Below are 20,697 nucleotides of genomic sequence, written 5' to 3'. Positions count from 1 at the left end.
GGTTTGATGTCCATGTATTATGCAAATTTTTAGTGACCAGGGTTCATTTCAGGAATCCGAATGGGATCTAAATAGCTTCAGTGGTTCATACATGAATAGAAATAGGTACGGACAACATTCTCTGATATTCAGAAGTCTTTAAAGTGCCGGTGGCTTCCAGTTTTGCCTGCAGTTCTAATGGCGGGGGGTGTCTTCAAATTGTAGTCCTTTCCCGGCTTTTGTCCTATTGGTAGCTGCTCGAGCCCTTTTCTAGTTCTGCAGTGACAGTTTACCGCAGCATTAAAGGAGGACTATTGTCAAAAGAGCAACTAGAGAACTAGAGTTAAAGGACTACACCCTCTTTGTTGCCCCCTATTTTCTCTTTTTAAAGCTGTTGCCATTTTCTAAAGTGGTAGTCCATGGACCACTTCAAATTAAAACTGCTTCTACACTCAGTAAGGCTGGGTTCTTTCTTTTAAACATATCATATTTTGGATCTGTAATTGATAAATTTGATTGGAATCACCAAAGTCATATTTTATCCTGATTAATTTCTGGATCATATGTTCCTAACCAGCTATTTTTTTTTCCTTCAACTTCTAAGTTCCTATTGCAAGGGCTGCTGGTAAACCTTGCTGTTTTCCAAGCCAAGTGGCCATCGGATAGGCATGTGTTTAGAGTGTCCTGGCCTCTTCTTATAGGGCCTATCACTGTCCTTTAATCAGGCTCGATTAGAAGGTACACTTGAGCTTTTTCAGATAGTCCTTCTTTAAACCTGCAGGATCACAAGTAATCTTTTTAATTTTCTTGTGTCCGTCCGTCTTTAATTTCTCCAGATACTGCAGGCAAACAGCTCGCCGAGGTGTCCCATGGGGGTTTAAAAGCCGCATCGAATGCAGTTGAATTAGCGCCCGTGGCGCAATCCCGCGGCCTGAAATGAACCCTGCGAGGCTGTGTATCAGAGGGTATGTTGTGAACTATTGGCCTATTTTCCTATTGGGCAGATAATTGGAACATTATGGAGATGGGGGTAAAGCTGATTGAGGTTATGCCAAACAGACTGGAAAGGATCTAGAAAGGATTTTTTAGGGTAGACATCAGCTTTGAACTTCACACTTTCCTTGGTCCAAAGGGGTGCCCTCCTGACTTCTAATCCTGATGGCATAGGTCCACCTATGAAATGTTCTTCCTTGAGATTTTGTTCTGTTGTGCCAGAATTTCTGTTGAGAATTCTTTATCTTGCCTCTGTTTACAATGTTTCATCTGTAAATGTATTAATCTAAATTAAATCAGATGTGGTGAGTGTTGCCTTCACTTACTTGTTTATGGAATTTTCCAGCAAAGGTCTTAGGTAGTTTGGATGGACAAGTAGTCTGGTTCTTGAAGTCTTTCTGTTCTCAGAACAGATTATGACATGAGTTTTTTAGGTCTTTTGTTTGGCGCCTTATTTCTATCCTGATATAATACATGTCCTATGTTTGTGATATTGTATTTAGAAATAAATAAAACCAAGGAGCAGCCTTTTTTTTTTCTGAAGGAGAGTGATTTTTTGGGGGGTGGTGTTGGTAGGGTGGTTATATTATTCTAGTGTTTTGGAACCTTTGTATAAAACAGTTTATCTTAGATGCAGAAAAACATGGAGTAATATCCCTTCCACAATGGCACAGACCAACTTTTTGACTGATTTGGTGTAACAAACCTCCAGTCCTGTTGAATTGAAAGACAAAATTGCTAAGAAAAAGTTTGTATGGTGGCAGCAGCAGCTGGGTATTACCAGTGGTAATATTAGTAAAGAAGACATTTGACTCTGGTATAGGAAAGAAGGAAAATAATGTTTTAAAAAGTCAATAGTCTCCTTGGTGACCAAGGCCTTTAAAGAGTAGATTCAACATCTTAATTTTAGTTTGAGGGTTTGTTGTTTTTTTTTTAAAATTTTGGCTGGCAATGTTTGCCTTCATTGTCTGACCTGTGAAATATTTATACCAAGGTAATGTCTTTCCTTCCCAGACCTCAGAATATATTATTCAAGCTTACAAATATGGTGCATTTGAGAAGATCCCAGAGTTTATCGCTTTTAGGAACAGGCTGAATAATTCTCTTCATTTTGCACAAGTCCGTACTGAACGGATGTTGTTAGACCTTCTACTTGAAGCAAATATGTAAGTACTAGAGGCCCAGTGCCTGAACTCATATATGAGTGGGGTCCCTCGGGGTGGCCTGTGGGGATTGGGCCCCTGCTTGTGCCCCCAGCCTCGCAGCCCTGCAGCCCCACCTGGCACCCCGCCGTGGTCTGGTGCTGCTCCACCATCCTGCCTGCGGGGTGAGGGGTGATTGATTGGGACCAGGTCCCCTGCCTGGCTCCTTCAGGGCCTGGGAACTGTGCGGAGCCCCCCCCCCCCCCCCCCCTGCAGTCTGTGGGGCGATCGGCGGGGCAGTTGGGCCACTGCTTGCACCCAATTGGCCTGGCGCCGCCTGCTCACCTGCTCTACCATCCTGCTGCAGTCCTGCTCTCATTGGGGCCCATTGGGGCTGGCAGCACCTCTACTGCTGCCAGCTCTGCATCACTGATGCCTGCCATGTTCCACACCGCCCCTGGTGGTCAGAGCACGTCATAGCGAGTGATCAAACTCCCAATCGAACAGTTTGCATATTAGGCTTTTATTATATAGAATTCCATAAGAACTACAAAGGAACTAAGGGATAAGATCAAATGCTGAGAGCCTTTAATGGGCTCATGGGTGACATTAACAGGTTTAAGCTACAGAAAAATGGGAGGAAAGGAGAAAATAGAAGGGGATGCAGGGAAGAAAGGGGAAGAGAACTTGATATATGTCATGAGAATGAGAGTACTGCCAGCTTCCATACAGAAGCCAGCTAGGCTCTGGGCGATATTGTGTTTATAAGGATCCCTGCACACATGGGATTTCAGGGATCCACTTTGTGGATTCCAGACTCAGGCTGGCATGATCTGTGCTTGGTTCTCTTTCACCTTCTATGAGCCTTTTCTACTACTATTTTTTTTAATATATTTTTATCTACTTCAGAGAGGGAAGGAGAGTGAGAGATAGAAAAATCAATGAGAATCATTGATCGACTGCCTCCTGCACGCCCCTTACACGGGATTGAGCCCGAAATCCTGGCACGTGCCCTTGATCGGAGTCAAACCCAGGACCTTTCAGTTCGCAGGCTGATGCTATATCCACTGAGCCAAACGAGTTAGGGCGAGCCTTTACTTCTTAGTAGAAATCCTTCCCCCATTCCTTTCTAATAAAACAAAGTCCTAGCTAATGTTTTTATGGCTGGTTTATAACTTCAATAATACATAAATATATTTTATATACCACAGAACAATCAGCTTAGCAGAAAGTATAAAGTCGATGAATCTTCGGCCAGAAGAAGACGACATTCCATGGGAAGCCTTGCGAGACAACAGAGACTTAAATGTTTTCTTCAGCTGGGATCCAAAAGATAGGTAACTGGAAGTACCCCCCCAAGCAATTTATTTTTAAAGAATTAGAATGAATCTAAGAATTGGGTTTTTTTTTTAAACCTTTTTACACAAATATAGTAATATGTTTATTGTAGGGATCAGAAAATATAGGTAAACCAAAGAAAGAAAATAAATCTCACCCCTATATTGGGATTAAAAGTTAGGTCCTTCACAGCATCTATGCAAACAGACTCCAGATAGATTAAAGATTATGTTAATTTATATTTTCTTAGAAATTCTAGAAGAAAATATAAAATAAAATGAAAATGGTTAGGGAAAGCCTTTCTTAGCATTACATCAAATCTGGAAACAAAAGATTTAACCTTCGTAAATATTAGCCCTCTATATAGAAGTATATGTGGTAAGTTGGTAAGTTTCTTCATATATATATATATCAGTTTATCAGAAAGTATAAAATATATATGTGTGTGTGTGTGTGTGTGTATACACACATATATATATATTTGTTAATCCTCACCTGAGGATATTTTTTCCATTGAGTTTTTTTAGAGAGAGTGGAAGGGATGGGGGAAGGGCAGAGAGAGAGAGAGGAGGGAGAGAGTATGAAACACCTATGTGAGACATACACATCGATTGGCTGCTTCCTGCATGCACCCTGACTGAGGCCTGGGATAGAACCTGCAAACCACGACCCTCTGGTGTGTTGGCCAATGCTTTAATCACTAGATCATGAAGATCAGGGCTCTTTATATATATTAATAGCCTTCATATATAGAGAGAATTAAGAAGAAGATAACTAAAAAATTAATTGGGTAAATGGCTTAACAGGAAATTCAAAGAAATGTATCTTACAGCAGTAAAAATATTTTTTTAAAATATATTTTATTGATTTTTTACAGAGAGGAAGGGAGAGGGATAGAGAGTTAGAAACATCGATGAGAGAGAAGCATTGATCAGCTGCCTCCTGCACACCCCCTACTCGGGGTGTGCCTGCAACCAAGGTACATGCCCTTGACTGGAATCAAACCTGGGACTCTTCAGTCCCCAGGCTGACGCTCCATCCAGTGAGCCAAACTGGTGAGGGCCAGCAGTAAAAATATTTTAACCTGTCGGATAAAGATAAAAAGGATTAATACTGTGCTCAGCAAGGTGGTGGGGAAAATCGTTTTTGTACGTTTACATGGGGGTGAAACTTTATATAACTTTCCCTAACCAGAAATTTTAGTGATGTGTATATGTATCAAGATTGAAAAATCCATATACTATTTAGTTCAGCAGATCTGCTTCTAGAAAAGTGGAACCTAAGGAAATAGGTTGTGCAGAGATATGTCTATGAGGTAGTTCTGAATATACTGTGACTTGGGGATTGCCAAGAACACATTTAGTGATTTGCAAGGACTCATGGGACTCAACATATCCTTGTTCTCACAGCTAAAGTTTATTATAATAAAAGGATACGTCACAGGATCAGCAAGGGAAAAACATACAGGTGGAATCTGGAGAATTCCATGAACAGACTTCCAATGTCCTCTCCTTCCTGGGAGGTGCCCTATCACACACGCTCCTTTCTCTAGCCACGGAAAATACAGTATTGAGTGTGCAATGTTTCTGCTTAGAGAAGCCCATTAGAGAGTAGATGCCCAAGGGTTAGGCATGCTTTGTGTAGCATGTACCAACATTCTAGACTCCCAGAAGGAAAACAGGTGTTCACCATAAACAGTAGGCTTATACAGTCTAGGCGCAGTGAGCCACTCTTGTCATTTAGAGAATGGTTGGAGTACCAAGTTTCCAGACATCAGCCTAGAGCTACCCTTACAAGCAGGCTCTTCTAAATTAATAGCCTCAGGCTTGCTATGTTAATCTTTTCTACACATTCTATTATTAAAAGATGCAGTTTGGAAAATAGTATGAATACTGTGAACCTGTGTTATTTGCTTAAAATAAATTGTATAAATACTTTTAGTTGCATACTTTGAGTACCCCTGTATTGCAAAAATCTGAAATTTATAAGTTTGTTAATATGGTGGATGCTTGGTTATCAGGGCATTTTTCTTCTCCTTTTTACTTTTCTGTCATTTGAATTGTATTATCAGAAAAGTCTCAGTTAAGGGGAAAATAACCTGTTAGGTAGGTTGTCATTCCCATTTATGGATACCTAAATGGGGACTTGGATGATTTTGGTTTGTCTAAGATCATTCAGCTAGTAAATGAAAGCTGGGACCACTCAAAAGCATCTTGTCTGATGAAAGTTAACTTTGAAAGATTTAAAGGCAACGAACACATTTAGTAAAAGGGATGGTTTGGGGATTTTTTTAAAGGGATGTTTCTGAAGAGCATAAGAAACTTTCCTTGGAGGAGGAGACCATGTGGTTAAGAATCCGTTCCTTAACATTGAGGCTGATCAGTGGACTCCCAAGTCTTAACCACCCTGTGGAACCAAAGAACTCGGAGAAGACCACTGAGAACGGTGTAGCCTCCCGGGTTGATATTCTTCGTTTGCTCCTTCAACAGCTGGAGTTGGCCCTGGAGACAGGAAAGCGATTTATTGAGAAGGAAATTCAGGTATATACTATCGAAGCTTCAGTAATTTATGACTATCTTTTTAATAATATGAATTTGGGTGGGTGAATTGTAAGAAACAGAATTTTGTCCCAGTTTATGACATTTGTAGGAAAAAGGCAAATATTACAAACTTGGGGGATTGTAGAGGCTGTCTCAATATCCAAACTGGAAAGTGAGAAAAAGCAAAATAGCTTTTTTTGGTGATAGTAAATTATTTTCTAATTCTCACCCGAGGACACATTCATTTATATTTAGAGAGAAGGGAGAAGGAGGGCAAGAGAGACAGAGACAGACAGACATCAATGTGAGAGAGAAATATCTATGGGTTGCCTCCCCTATGGGCCCTGACCAAGGATAGACCCTGCCATCTAGTAGATATGTGCCCTGATCAGGAATTGAACCCTTTCAGTGTATGGGACAATGCTCCAACCAACTGAGCCACACTGGGCCACACTGGCCAGGACTGTGATGGTAAATTTTTTAAAAATATATTTTTATTGATTTCAGAGAGGAAGGGAGAGGGAGAGGGAGAGAGAAACATCAATGATGAGAGAGAATCATGGATTGGCTGCCTCCTGCACGACCCCTACTGGGGATCAAGCCTGCAATCCGGGCATGTGCCCTGACTGGGAATCGAACCCTGACCTTCTGGTTCATAGGTTGACATTCAACCACTGAGCCACGCCAGCCGGGCAGTGTGATGACACATTTTTAATAGCTATCTATTTTCTCTATAATGATGTAGTTGTTATCACAGTCCCCTTTTACTCCTGGTTATGCTTTCCACAGGTATGGTTGGTTACCTGCAGTCAAACACAGTCTGGAAATTTCTAGAAATAAACAGCTTATAAATTTTAAATTGCTTGCTGTTTTGAGAAGCACACTCACACTGTCCAGCTCCATCCCGCTCCATCCTACCTGGAATGTGAATCATCCCTTTGTCCAGCATTTCCACACTGTATACACTACCTGCCCTTTAGTCACTTAGTAGCTGCCTTGGTTATCAGGGTATTGCACTGCTTGTTTTTTCTGTTTTTTGTTTTTGTTTGTTTTAATGTATTTTATTGATTTTTTACAGAAAGGAAGGGAGAGAGATAGAGAGTTAGAAACATCGATGAGAGAGAAACAGCGATCAGCTGCCTCCTGCACATCTCCTACTGGGGATGTGCCCGCAACCCAGGTACATGCCCTTGACCGGAATCGAACCTGGGACCTTCCATTCCGCAGGCCGACGCTCTATCCACTGAGCCAAACCGGTTTTGGCTGCACTGCTTGTTTTTAAGTCACCCTTATTTTACTTAATAGTCCCAAAGCACAGAGTAGTGATGCTGGCAATTTGGAAATGCCAAAAAGAAGCCATAAAGTGCTTCCTTTTAAGTGAAAAGATAAAAGTTCACAATTTAATAAGGAAAGAAAAAAAGTCTTATGCTGAGGTTGCTAAGATCTACAGTAAGAACCAATATTCCATCCATAAAATTGTGAAGAAAAAAAAAGAAATTTGTGGTATTTTTCTGTTGCACCTCAAATTGCAAAAGTTATGTCCACAGTGTGTGGTAAGTGCTTAGTTAAGGTAGAAAGGGCTTAAATTTATGGGTGGAAGACATAAGCAAAATACATGTTTTTTTGTGTGTGTGTTTTTTTTTTTTAATGCAAAATACATGTTTTGATTGCTGGCAATGTGTTGCTCCCAAAAGCACTGATCTTATACTAAGACTTAAGCAAGGAGTTCCTTAAAACAAGTGACCACATTCACTTAACTTTCATTATGTTATATTGTTATAATTTTTCTATTTTATTTTAGTTATTAATCTCTTGTCTGACTTATAATTAAACTTTATCATAGGTATGTATGTATAGGAAAAAAATAGTATATACAGGGTTTGATAGTATCAGGCATCCACTGGGGTCTTGGAATGTATTCCCTGTGGATAAAGAGGCCGGGGGGGGGGGAGGGTACTATAGTTTGCTGATCAGTGGTTTGTAACTTAATCACTAAGATAGATTTTTATCCATTAGTTACAGCCATTTCTTATTTTATATGAATTTAAAGAACATCACTTTATTCCTTTTTTTTCAGTATCCTTTCCTTGGTCCTGTGCCTACCAGAATGGGTGGATTCCTTAATTCTGGCTGTTCTCAGTGTCAGACCAGTTCTTTTTATCTTGTTTGTGATATTTATGAGCTGGATACCAATGGTTTAGGTAAGTGTATGTTTGCATGAGTCTATTTATGGGTCTTTGTCATTGCAACATTGCACTTAGTAAATACGACAGAATATCTATAACTCACTATTTGGAAAAATTTAAAGGAGATGGAAACTGGAAGCTGTTCTGGAAATTTCTGGCTTACAGGGAAGTACATTCAAAGGTTATAAAGTAATATTTTAGAAGTTTAAGTCCTTTCCATATTTGAAATCTTATTAAGTTCAAAAGCTGAATAAATTCTTGATTTGTTACACTGTTTTTAGATTTCAGATTGAATTCTTTATTTAAAAATGAGGCCCTTAGCCCTCACTGGTGTGGTTTAGTTGGTTGGGCATCATCCTGTGCACTAGGAGGTTACCTATTAGATTCCCAATCATGGGCATATCCCCGGGTGTGGGCTCAATCCCTGGTGGGGGCGTACAAGAGACAACTGATCAATGTTGCATTCTCACATTGGTGTTTCTCTTTCTCCCTCTCCCTTTTCTCCTTAAAAATGGATAAATTATTGTATATGTGTGTGTGTGTGTGTGTGTGTGTGTGTGTATAAATAAAATGATTTCAGAGAGGAAGGGAGAGAAATAGATACATCAGTGGTGAGAGAGAATCATTGATCTGGCTGCCTCCCCGCATAACCTACACTGGGGATCAAGCTTGCAACCTGGGCATGTGCCCTTGACTGGGAATGGAACCGTGACCTCCTGGTTCATAGGTTGCCGGCTGCGCAATAAACTATTCTTTAAAAAAAAAAAAGAAATTTTCAACTTTGTGGAGAAAAGTTTCTTTCTAAGCTCTAAAACAAGTGAGAATCACAAATATTCTATAGGCTGTGGTGTTTTTTTTCCCTTCTGAATCATAAGGTTTGTACTTCCTGTCCTGTCATTTGGAGTATTTGAAACACATAGATTTCTAGTCCTCCTAGACTAGAAGTCTTTTCCTTTATCTTTTCTCAGTTTTTCTTTTCTTTTCCTTTCATTTGTCTCTGTCTCTCTGTCTCTTAAGAGAAAAGAATGTCTTTGCCTACATGTGGCTTGCAGGTATTGAGCTTGCGGAAAAAAAAAAAATGAATGTTTTTCATTGTTTTTCAATTTTAGAGGATACAGTAGAGATCCAGGAGCGAGTAGAGAATATTCTTAAGTCTTTACTAGAACAGTTAAAAGGTAAGCATACTTACTGTGTGTCCCCTTTTGTATCTGATTGTCTGATAATAGCTCATTTTTTTTAAGTTAGAACTTGCAAGAGGATTTGAAAGTAATGCATACTTTTGATATGTTTAAGATGTGCTTTTAACTTTAAAAGGTTTTATTACAAAAGCCATAGAGATACCTATTATATAAATAGTACACAGCTATGTATGGTCCTTCCCCTGTTGCCAGCCCCATTCCCTCAGAGTAAGAACTGTTGACACTTTGAAGTCTGTATGCCTAGAAACCACCCAAACTGCCCATACATGTGTATATGGAAATACATAGTAGTAATTGTCTTTAACATATGAAAAGGTATAACGTATGCTTTTCTGACTATAATTTGCTATTATCTTGGATATCTTACCATTTCAGTTACATGTACACTCCATTCATTTTAATGACTGCATAATATTCCACGGTTTTTTTTTTAAATCATTGTACCAAATTTGTTTATGCTTCCCTCCATCGAATACATAATATACACTTGAGTTATTTGTAGCAGTATTTATAAACAGCATATATATAACAATGCTGAAATGAACATCTTGAAACACAAGTGTTTAGATACTTATTGAGTATTTTCTTGTGATTAAATTCCTAGAAGTGGGATTATTTGGTAAAAGGATATACATAAGCATTTTGAATCTATAAGGGACTTTCTCCTCAGGATTCTAAACAGTTTTTAATTTTATTGCCCAAATGAAGAATGAGAATTAAAAGATGATCAAGATTATAAGAATTAAATGTGGTATTTGTTATGAAGGTGCATCTCTACCATGCCCTTAATGGCACAAGTTCTTCTAAATTATTCACTGGGAATCTTAATTTTATTGTGCCAATGGCCTATTTGTGAAAAGGCTCAGACACTAGAATATGTAATTTATAAAGCCACCTTTTATATTTTAAAGACAATAGAGCAATAGTCATGTGGCTTTTAAAAGAGCTTAACATAGATATTCTTTGGTATTTGGTTTATTGTGTGTGGATGGGAGGCTTTCTTGATTAAGCTTTAATATTTGTTTATTCTGTAGTAGATTGTACATTGTGTTCCTAAGAATAACATGAAACAAGGACTGAATAAAACCATGAAATATTTTTCTGTTTTTAGATGTCTTCAGTAAATGTAAAGGTGATCTATTAGAAATTAAAGATGGTAACTTGAAAACACACCCTACTCTTTTAGAAAATCTAGTCTTCTTTGTTGAGGTATGTTTCGTTTTTTTCCTAAAAAACTAGATTGTTCTCTATTGTCTGACGGATTAATTTTTCAAAAATGAACAGATAATAGGCACCCTAGACCTATAATTTAATCCCTCACCCCTGCCTTTTGTTAATTGAAAAACAATGGACTCATCTTGAAAGATTTCTGATGCACTCCAAATCTAGTTCTTTTCTGTTCATTTTCCTTGTTGACTCAGCTATTATGTAGTTTAAATTAATTCCTCCAGCTTCTTTTATTTGTCGGGCTGTTCTCTAATTACTGAGATTCTGCATTATGAAGGATGATCCAGGAGCTGGTATATCAAAACTCTCCTCCTTTTAGCTGAGAGGAGGATGTATCACAAACACTGATAACATCTTTTCTGTAATTTCTGTGGCATTTTTTTTTTCTTTTCTTCTCCTGCTAGTCTGTAAACTTTCTGAGGGTAGTATTCTCTGTCTGGTGACTGGCACATTATAAGTGCCTATAATACACTGACTGAATGAATGAATAAAATTGCGTGTATATGTACATGTGTGCACTATAGTATAGAAGAAGACATACAAACATCTAACAAACAGGATGTGTGCTGACCAACTGGGGAGATTCTCCATATGTATTTAAGTTAAGGTTTGCAGGTAAGGTAGTATCTTACTTGGCTGAAGAGGTGGGTGGAAAGAGACATATTGTAAAGAACCTTTGGATTCCATGTTTAGGAATTTGGACTTCTCACTTGAGTGAAAAGGATGTTAATAGATTCTCACTTCCAATAGGCAAGAGAAAGGAAATAGGATCAAGTGGAGCCTGAAGAAAGGATAAAGCTGTATTTAAGCCAGAGATGATGAAGGCCTGGATAATGTGGTGAACATTGAAATTAGAGAATGGAGAGTTGGAGGAGAAATTGAAGGGATTTGCTTAGAACAACTGTCAATTTATTTGTTTAATCCATTACATTTAACTGTTCCTGATTGATATCGTGAGTGTAATCGTTATTCATGAATTTGTAATTTTTCCTCTTTCAGACTATTTCTATTATTCTGTGGGTGTCCAGTTACTGTGAGAGTGTCCTGCGACCATACAAATTAAATTTACAGAAAAAGAAAAAGAAGAAAAAAGAAACCAGCATCATCATGGTAATAACAGAAAATACAAGTAATAATCTGGGTGCATGCTGCTTTTTGTTTTCCTGCATGTTGTGAGACCTTAGGGTCCTATATGCATTTATTTTCTTTCCCCAACTTTAAAAAAAATTATACACCTACAGGAACATTGAAATAATAGTACAATGACACCTAAATAGCCTTACCTAGTCTCACCACTTTAACAGTTTGCACATTTGTTTTGTTTTGCTCTCTCATCTCCCTTGCCCCTTCATTCACTGTGTTTAAGATAATTTAACAGTTATGAGTACAAAGTCTGGAAGGGTAGATCAGAGTTGCTCTGTTACTCTCTGTGTTAATGGAGGCCTACAGTCCTAGAACTTGTTAAGTAGCTTTTTGGTATTTGGATTTTGTGGGGTTTGTAGTTGTTGCTTTTCTAATTCCGAAAATAAAAATAACTTTCCTATTTTTATGATCATCTAAATAACCTAACGGTGTAAATAAAGTGAAGATCATCCATATTCCCACCAAGCAGCGACAGCCACTGCAAACAAACCAGAATCGTGCTCTGTAGGTTTTGCAACTATTGGTTTGTTTTTGTTTTTTATTTAATGACATTTACTGACATCTCATTTCAGTTAATATATATGTATCTCATTACCTTTAATGGTTATATACTATCCTGTTATATTAATACACCACCATAACTTATTCCCATTGGTGAATATTTGGTTGGTTCTCATTTTTAAATATTATAAATTATGCTTTTATTAAAATATGGACATATACACAAAGATTAATTTATAATATTTTCTTACGATATCTCGTAGATCTAAAGTTACTATGTATGTACATTTTTACATTTCACAACAGTGTTGAGTGTATCTGTACCCTTACCCATCTGATAGGCCAGTGATGGTGAACCTATGACACGTGTCAGAGGTGACACACGAACTCATTTTTTTGGTTGATTTTTCTTTGTTAAATGGCATTTAAATATATAAAATATCAAAAATATTAATCTTTGTTTTACTATGGTTGAAAGTATAAAAAAAGTCTATATGTGACACGGCACCAGAGTTAAGTTAGGGTTTTTCAAAATGCTGACACGCCAAGCTCAAAAGGTTCACCATCACTGTGATAGGCAAACATTACTATTCCTTTTTTTCTAATTTGCATTTAAAAATTTCTATTGATGTTGAACCTTCAAAGACTGCTTCTTGAGTGAAAAGCTGGTTTATTACTTGATTGGCTAGCTTTCTTGCATTTATCTGTGTTTTAAATTGTATGATGTATTGCTGGGATTTCTTTGCTATATTTTTTGTTCTGTCGTTGCCCAAGTTTCCTATTGTGGTAGTAATATATATTTTTTTTTTAAATATATTTTATTGATTTTTTACAGAGAGGAAGGGCGAGGGATAGAGAGTTTAAACATCGATGAGAGAGAAACATCGATCAGCTGCCTCCTGCACATCTCCTACTGGGGATGTGCCCGCAACCCAGGTACATGCCCTTGACCGGAATCGAACCTGGGACCCTTCAGTCCGCAGGCCGACGCTCTATCCACTGAGCCAAACCGGTTTCGGCGAGTAATATTTTACCTTTTGATATGGTCTGACCTGTTGGACTCTTAATAATATAATAGTGTTATTAATCCTTTATCATAGATGATTCCGTTTCTTCCAGTTTGTCATTGGTCTTTTTAAAAAATATATATTTTTTTATTCATTTCAGAGAGGAAGGGAGAGGGAGAGAGAGAAACATCAATGATGAGAGAGAATCATTGATCGGCTGCCTCCTGCATGCCCCTTATTAGGGATTTAGCGCACCACCCAGGCATGTGCCCTTGACCGGGTCGAACCCAGGACCCTTCAGTCCGCAGGCCGATGCTCTATCCACTGAGCCAAACCAGCTAGGGCAGAATTTTCTTGACTGTAGTCTCCCATCATTTTTCTATTAGAGGAAATCTCAAAGACATAAAAGAGAAGAAATAAAGTCTTGGGGTCCTCTCATCTCCTTTAGTGTTCCAGGAGATTCTCAATTCAAAGTTGAGCAGTGGCCAAGATATTTTTCTATTGGAATTTCATCTCTAGTTCACCAGGGTGAATTAAAATCTCATTTTTAAAGAATGCTTATGTCATTGTTGCCGAGTTAGCATTATTTGGTGGCAATTAAATATGCTATGGGTTTCAAGACTATGTTAATATCAAAACTGTATCCATCACTATTATTGTTAATAGCATTAAGTAATGCTATAGTATGAAATTAGTATAGCTTAAATGATGTAAGTATAAGGAATATGTTTGATAATCTTTCAATTTTTTAAAAATGATTTTTTCAGCCACCTGTCTTTACCAGTTTTCAAGACTATGTTACTGGGCTTCAGACTTTAATTTCCAATGTTGTGGATCATATTAAAGGGCTTGAAACACATCTAATTGCACTTAAACTTGAAGAACTTATTTTAGAAGACACTTCTCTCTCATTGGTAAGAGAATGTAGGCAATCAGCAATAAGTTATAAAGAAATATTGAAATGTTCTCTATCATAAGGACATGTTAATTTTCAATTCATCATTCTCTCCTTACAGGAATTCTGATTAGAAGGTGACTGCAGTAGTAGTTTGTTGTATCGGTGGAGGTGGGAGTGTGGGTGGTGCATTTCCCCTTCTTTATTTCCAACCCCCTTGTCCCCCAGTCCCCAGCCTCCAATCAGTCCCAGTCCCACTATCCAGAACCATTCCCACCTCTCCCTGTTCTGTGTTTCTATGACACATTTATATCTGCCGTTAGACTTTAAGACTTCCAGGCACTTGGGAACCGAGTGAATCTAAAGAAGTAGGTACACCCCAGATAAGATTCTTGCCTCCTATCTCCTACTTGAGAGAAGAGAGACACTTGCTGTCCTTTTGGTACACTTTTCATATAAGGAAATCTGGAAATTTGTAGTTACAGATTTGGAACTGTTTAATTTTTTACTTTTTAGACCAAATCCAAAGTCATTCTTTATTTGAAACTCACATCCCCTTTTCTGAATAATGTAGAAAAACAAAAACTCAAAATTATCATACCTCTTAAAAAAACAAAAAAGTCTTAAAAGATTGCACACTTGAATAAATGTCACATTGCTTTATATTGTTGGGCTTTGCTGGGTATCTTTGAGATTTTTATTTATTTTATTTAAAGTATATTTTTATTTCAGAGAGAAAGGGAGAGAGTGGGGAGAGAGATAGAAACATCTATGATGGGAGAAAATCATCAATTGGCTGCCTCCTGCACATCCCACACTGGGGATCGAGCCCGCAACCCAGGCTCATGCCCTTGGCTGGAATCGAACCCGGGACCCTTCAGTCCGCAGGCTGGTGCTCTATCCACTGAGCCAAACTGGCTAGGGTTCAATTTCTTTATAAAATGGAAATCATATTAATACCTACTTTTTAGGATTATAGTGAGGATTAAATAAAACAACAATGACCTTTTATTACTTACTTTTGTTAAAATTATTCTACATTACTGAGCAGCACCAGCCACCAAATATAGGATCCATATAGTGTTGGGTACTTGTCTTTTGAGTTTAAAAAAAAAAAATCTTCAGTTTCCTTTAGGTTACTTCTTTCCTCCCCCCCTCCCCCCAACTTCCTTTCTAAACTAGAAACATTATCTAGAAGTCCTATGGACTACCACTGCCAGTCCTGGTCCCCTTTCCTCCTTCCTAGGGGTATCCACTGAAACTGGTTACGTTCCAAGATCGTCTTTTTTTCTTCTTCTTTCATTTATATTCATAGAGAAAATACACAGTATTATATGTATCATTTTAAAACCATTTGGTTTTAATATAAACTTATAAGGTACTCTACTATCTGTTAGGTTTTCAAAATAAATGGTACTCTATTTTATTCTGAAGCTGGGCTTTTTTTCATTTAATCTTATATTCATGAGATCTGTTCAGGCTAATGCATATAGGCCAATCTTGTTCTAAACAGCTGTTTAGTATTCAAAATATGAATGCACCACAGCTACTGGCTATTTCAGCTTATTTCTATAATTGACTTTTACATACAGTACTGAATGAAATACACTGAGTGGCCAGATTATTATGACCACCTGACAATTGTAGGCAAATTAGCTATAATTTTACACTGAAGTTGCTAGAGGGCCAGACCATTATAAATAGGGAAGCAGGTTGTTTACCATGACAGTAGAAGTGATTTTTTTTTCCTGAAGATATGGGTAAACAACCCGATTTAACAGCCTTTGAACGTGGGATATATATTATTATGAGTGTACAGATTATTATGACCACCTGACGTTTGTAGGCAAATTAGCCATACACTGCATCGTATGGGATATGGAAGCCGAAGGCCTGTTCAAACATCTTTGCTGTCTGCAGTTACCAAGATAAAATGTCTCCAATTCGCACAGGAACACAAGGATTGGACAATCGAACATTGGAAAAAAGTCATGTGTTCCGATGAATCACGTTTCCAGTTGCATCATGCAGATGGCAGGGGAGAATTTGGCCGAAACAGCATGAAAGCATGCAACCCACATGCATGAGTACAACCCTTCAAGCTGGTGGGGGTAGTGTTATGGTTTGGGGCATGATTTAGGCCCTTTGGTTCGTGTGGAACAATGTCTGAATAGCACAACATACCTAAGTATCGTTGCTGATCAAGTTCATCCTATCGTGTTGATGGCGTATCCCAATGGAGATGGCTTCTTCCAACAAGACAATGCGCCATGCCACGGTGCTCGTATTGTGCAGGAGTCGTTTCAAGAACACGAGGGAGACTTTACCTTGTTAGGTGGCCCCCACAATCACCAGATCTCAATCCAGTTGAGCATTTGTGGGATGAAGTTAAAAGAGCCATCAGGCAGCTGGTTCCACAACCATCAAATCCCACAGAACTGGACAGTGCTATTCATCAGGCATGGTGTCAGATTCCTCGCATCACCTTTCAACATCTCGTGGAGTCAGTGCCAAGAAGAATCGTTGCAGTATTGAAGGCAAAAGGTGGCCCAACGAAGTACTGATGGGGTGGTCATAATAATCTAGCCACTCACATTCAAATATATCCCACGTTCAAAGGCTGTTAAATTGCGTTGTTTACCCATATCTTCAGAAAAAAATCACTTCTGTCATGGTAAACAACCTGCTTCCCTATTTATAATGGTCTGGCCCTCTAGCAACTTCAGCACGAAATTATAGCTAATTTGCCTACAAACGTCAGGTGGTCATAATAATCTGGCCACTCAGTGTATATTTGTACATACTTTCTTATGCGCATTTGTGTTTCTGAGGTAGATTAAATCTCAAATAGTAGATTGTTGGGTCATAAGATGTGCTTCCCTGGTTTCTTCTAGGCTTTGGAACACTGCCAATTTCATGTAAACCTAACCAGTTCTTAGTCAACCTCCTTTCTGTGTTTGAATACTCCATCCCCTTTGTTTTTTATATTCTCTACCACAAGTCAAATGAGCAGCAAATATTTAACCCACACATCTGAGTAGGCTGAGAAAAGCTTTGCTCATTTTTTAGTTATTTGGCCCCTAGAACCCAGGGACTTTTCAATATGGAGAGAGACTTGTTGATTATAACTAAAAATGATGATACTGTTAAACTTGATGCCTGTATTTACATAAGCATAACTCTCCCTCTCTTCCTCTCCCTCTCTTCTTCTCTCTAAGCATGTCCTCGGGTTAGGATTAAAATAATAATAATAATAATAATAATAAAATTTCTACATTTTTCTGATGAAATTAATAATCAGAAATCTCACTTTTTACACCTTGTATATATATCTCATAACAAAATAGTGATTTTGTGTCCAAACTAGTAACAATTTTCTACTTTTGTTGATGGAAGCTTCTCATTAGAAATGTCCGTTTTTTTGACTTCATATAACTAATGACAAAGGCTACTTGAAATAAAGAATGTCTCAGTGAAAAATCAGATGGAAAAATATACATCTGTAATGAGCTTTAGCCTTTGCATTTTATGAAATTGAAAATGACACTATTCTGATGGAGTTTGCAGTCAGACAAAGGTAATGGTAATTTTAATTTATAGCTGAGGAGCTGTTATCTGGGGGAATGCTTTCTGAGCAGGACCACTAATTCTTGTCTCCTTTTTAGGAAGAGAGAAAGTTTTCAAAGACTGTGCAAGGGAAGGTGCAAAGCAGTTATCTGCACTCACTTCTGGAAATTGGGGAGCTGCTGAAAAAAAGACTTGAGACCACAAAGAAACTAAAAATTTAAGGAAGTGTGAACCATAGGCACTGATGATGCTATGGCAGAAAATGCTATCATCTTCCCAGGCAAAAATCTTTATGGTTGACCATCATTTGAATCCAGAACTTCCTCATAAAATGCATGAAGGACTTTGATCGTGAATTAATTTTTTAGGTATTAAATGTATACAACTGATTAAATTATTGTACATATATTGGAAGCGGGACCCTCATCTGGGTTTGACCACTTTTTTATACATGTTCATATGCATATGGCAGCCACAAGAGAACCCCACTTTTCTTCTGCCCTTCTCTCACCAGAAACATCTGGTGGAGGAGGGTCCTATAAAAGCAGTGATAGAAATTAAGCATAAAGCGTCGATGTCAGAGCAGCTAAATGACCCTGCCATTACAGCAGTGGACATTTTGGTCTGGTCTTTGAGCCCTTAAGAAGCAGAAAGGAGAAGTATAGGGGGACCATACTGGGAGCAGGCCCTCTTTCCACATTAGCAGTTTGGTTTTGAGGCTTCTTCAGCTGCTTGGCTCCTGCAGAACCCAAGGCAGGTACCCAAAGGGCCTCAGATGAAATTTGGCATAAGCACCTGCCACTGAAGGGCACCACTCAGACAACTACAGGTGCTCATTTTCTGGCTGAATAGTCCTGTTAGTCAAGGCATCCCCATCCTGGCTCGGGTGAGAGTTAGATTGCAGATAGGCTTCTAAGGCTTCTGTTACCTTGCAGCTGTTTGGAGGGGAAAGCAATGCAGACCACTCATAAGCCTGCTGAGGACTAGCTTGTCTTTTATCTCTTTGGGAAAGATGGGAATCACTTTTAAAGAAGAGAAGTGTACATAATTTATGCAGGCAAGTGTAATACCAATGTCATTGGTTTTGTGAGATATATATATATATATATGTATATGTATATGTTTTTACATATATATGTATATTTTCAAGCATATATATGGTGTATATACATATATACACATATATACACCATATATATGCTTGAAAATAAAGATATAAGACTTTAGTGTTGTTTTTTTAAGTGGGGGGTTTGAGAAGGAAGGAAGGAATGTATATTATGGACTTAACTTAGGCTTTAAGTTTTAGGTTGGCAAAGGAAATGTTTCTCATTGGTTTGGAGGTTCAGTTTACTACAAACTTGAGAATTACACCAGGATGGCGTACGCGTTGTTCACCTGGAGCTCCTGAAGACGACAGCTTCTGAACTAGGTCTGACAGAAAAGATAAACATTGCTCTTGAAAATGTTATACAGTTTATGTAATTCCTTTGGTAACTTTTTTTGTATTTGAATCTGTGCTTCTGTTTTTGGTTGTTGTTACCTAAATACTGTTAAAGTTAGTAATTTTGTAAGAGCAAAGAAATGAATTTGATGAGGAAATTCAAGCACCTGGTGGAGGATTGGTCTTGAAGACCTTAAATGTCCTTTTCAACTCACTTCTGTGAAATGTGATACTTTTTTCTTCCAAAAGCAACTGAGTGAGAGCTTGGAAAGTCTCTGTATGCAACACAATTGTATTTTGTCTCCTCATCTTGACTTTCTTAGACTTACAGTTTGATAGGGTGATTAATAACTGTTTAAACCCAAAGGAAATTTTTAAGAAAATTACTGCATTACTACATTACTCGTTTAAAATAAGACTTGTTGGAAATCTTAGTCCATCAAGTAATTTGAAAATACTGTTTTTGATGTCAGTTGGTAGCCACAGCTGTCACACCTCATCCCCAAAGGAAGAACTGATCAACAAGATGAATTGAAAATATTGATTCCAAATGTAATTTAATGACATATCATAATTTCATAAAACAATGGCCTGTTTAGATGGAATTTTATGTGTGTATAGGGGGGTATGTGTGTATGGCATGTGTTTTTGAAATGATGTTTCTTTGAATATCCAAAAATACTGTACATAAAAGTAGAAATGCTCTTTGAAACGTCTTCAACTGACCTTGATCAATCTAGCATGTGTGTGTTCAGTGGGCTGGCCTTGGTCCTCAGGGACAGTGTGTGACTCCAGTGTCTACCTAACTAGTCTCTTGCTTGGGACCTCTACTAAAAACTCAAACGGTGTGTTTTAGGGGCAATGTTAAGTCGAGGTTATATTTCCTTTGTTACTTGATTTTCCTACTAAACGTAGCATTTCAATTAGAGCCAACCTCTTGCGTTTTGAGAAAATTGTAAAAAGAATGAAATTATGCAGAAATGGCCAATATCTTTTATTAATCTGTTCTTTTGGAAACTGTCATGCACTATAAATTGTGTACAGTTAAATATATATATATATATATATATTCTTACATGAGTAAAAAGCAACCTCTCCAGCAATCGTATGTCATTGGTATTTGAAGAGAATTCTTAAATAACCCACTGCTGCTGCTGCTGCTGCTGCTGTTTTTTGGTTTGTATGGGTTTTTGTTTTGTTTTTGTGTGGTAAATTGCTATTTAAAAAAGGAAAGGAGAAAAACACGACTACTGTTTACAGACTGAAAAATTACTGCTTTTTATACTACTGAGAATCCTAAGTTAAAACTCTCCAAAGCAAACATTTGGTTTAAATCATTTATCTGATGTGGATTAAAGGTAGATAAATTTTTAGTGTTCTCCAAACAATGAAAAATGTACAAATGCCTAGCTGTGTTGCCCATCAATTTTGTATATTTTCATAATTTTAATTGTTCAAATTGCATTATATTTTGCAATCACAATGTTCAATCTGAATTTGTCTTTCATTTTAACTTTTAATATAAAAAGGGGTTTCAAT

The 20,697-nt window shown here is 37.8% G+C and overlaps 1 protein-coding gene across 3 annotated transcripts in view; it reads left to right on the top strand.

Moving 5' to 3' along the window:
- NAA25 (N-alpha-acetyltransferase 25, NatB auxiliary subunit) overlaps window positions 1-20,697 on the top strand; it is a 115,025-nt gene that overhangs the window by 38,633 nt on the left and 55,695 nt on the right. For 2 of the 3 annotated variants that reach the window (XM_036354353.1, XM_036354354.1), the window contains exons 16-23: window positions 1,987-2,138; window positions 3,326-3,451; window positions 5,749-5,992; window positions 8,070-8,193; window positions 9,288-9,353; window positions 10,489-10,586; window positions 11,604-11,714; window positions 14,023-14,169. In XM_036354353.1, the coding sequence (XP_036210246.1) occupies window positions 1,987-2,138; window positions 3,326-3,451; window positions 5,749-5,992; window positions 8,070-8,193; window positions 9,288-9,353; window positions 10,489-10,586; window positions 11,604-11,714; window positions 14,023-14,169 (1,068 nt within the window). Of the gene's footprint in view, window positions 1-1,986; window positions 2,139-3,325; window positions 3,452-5,748; window positions 5,993-8,069; window positions 8,194-9,287; window positions 9,354-10,488; window positions 10,587-11,603; window positions 11,715-14,022; window positions 14,170-17,815; window positions 20,237-20,697 lie in introns of those variants that run through there. The other variant, XM_036354356.1, reaches the window with a different exon arrangement.

The sequence above is a fragment of the Myotis myotis genome, unplaced genomic scaffold (genome assembly GCF_014108235.1).
Source record: "Myotis myotis isolate mMyoMyo1 unplaced genomic scaffold, mMyoMyo1.p scaffold_m19_p_20, whole genome shotgun sequence".
Lineage (NCBI taxonomy): Eukaryota > Metazoa > Chordata > Mammalia > Chiroptera > Vespertilionidae > Myotis > Myotis myotis.
Note: the sequence above shows the minus strand (reverse complement) of the source record. Positions and strands in the feature narration are given on the sequence as shown.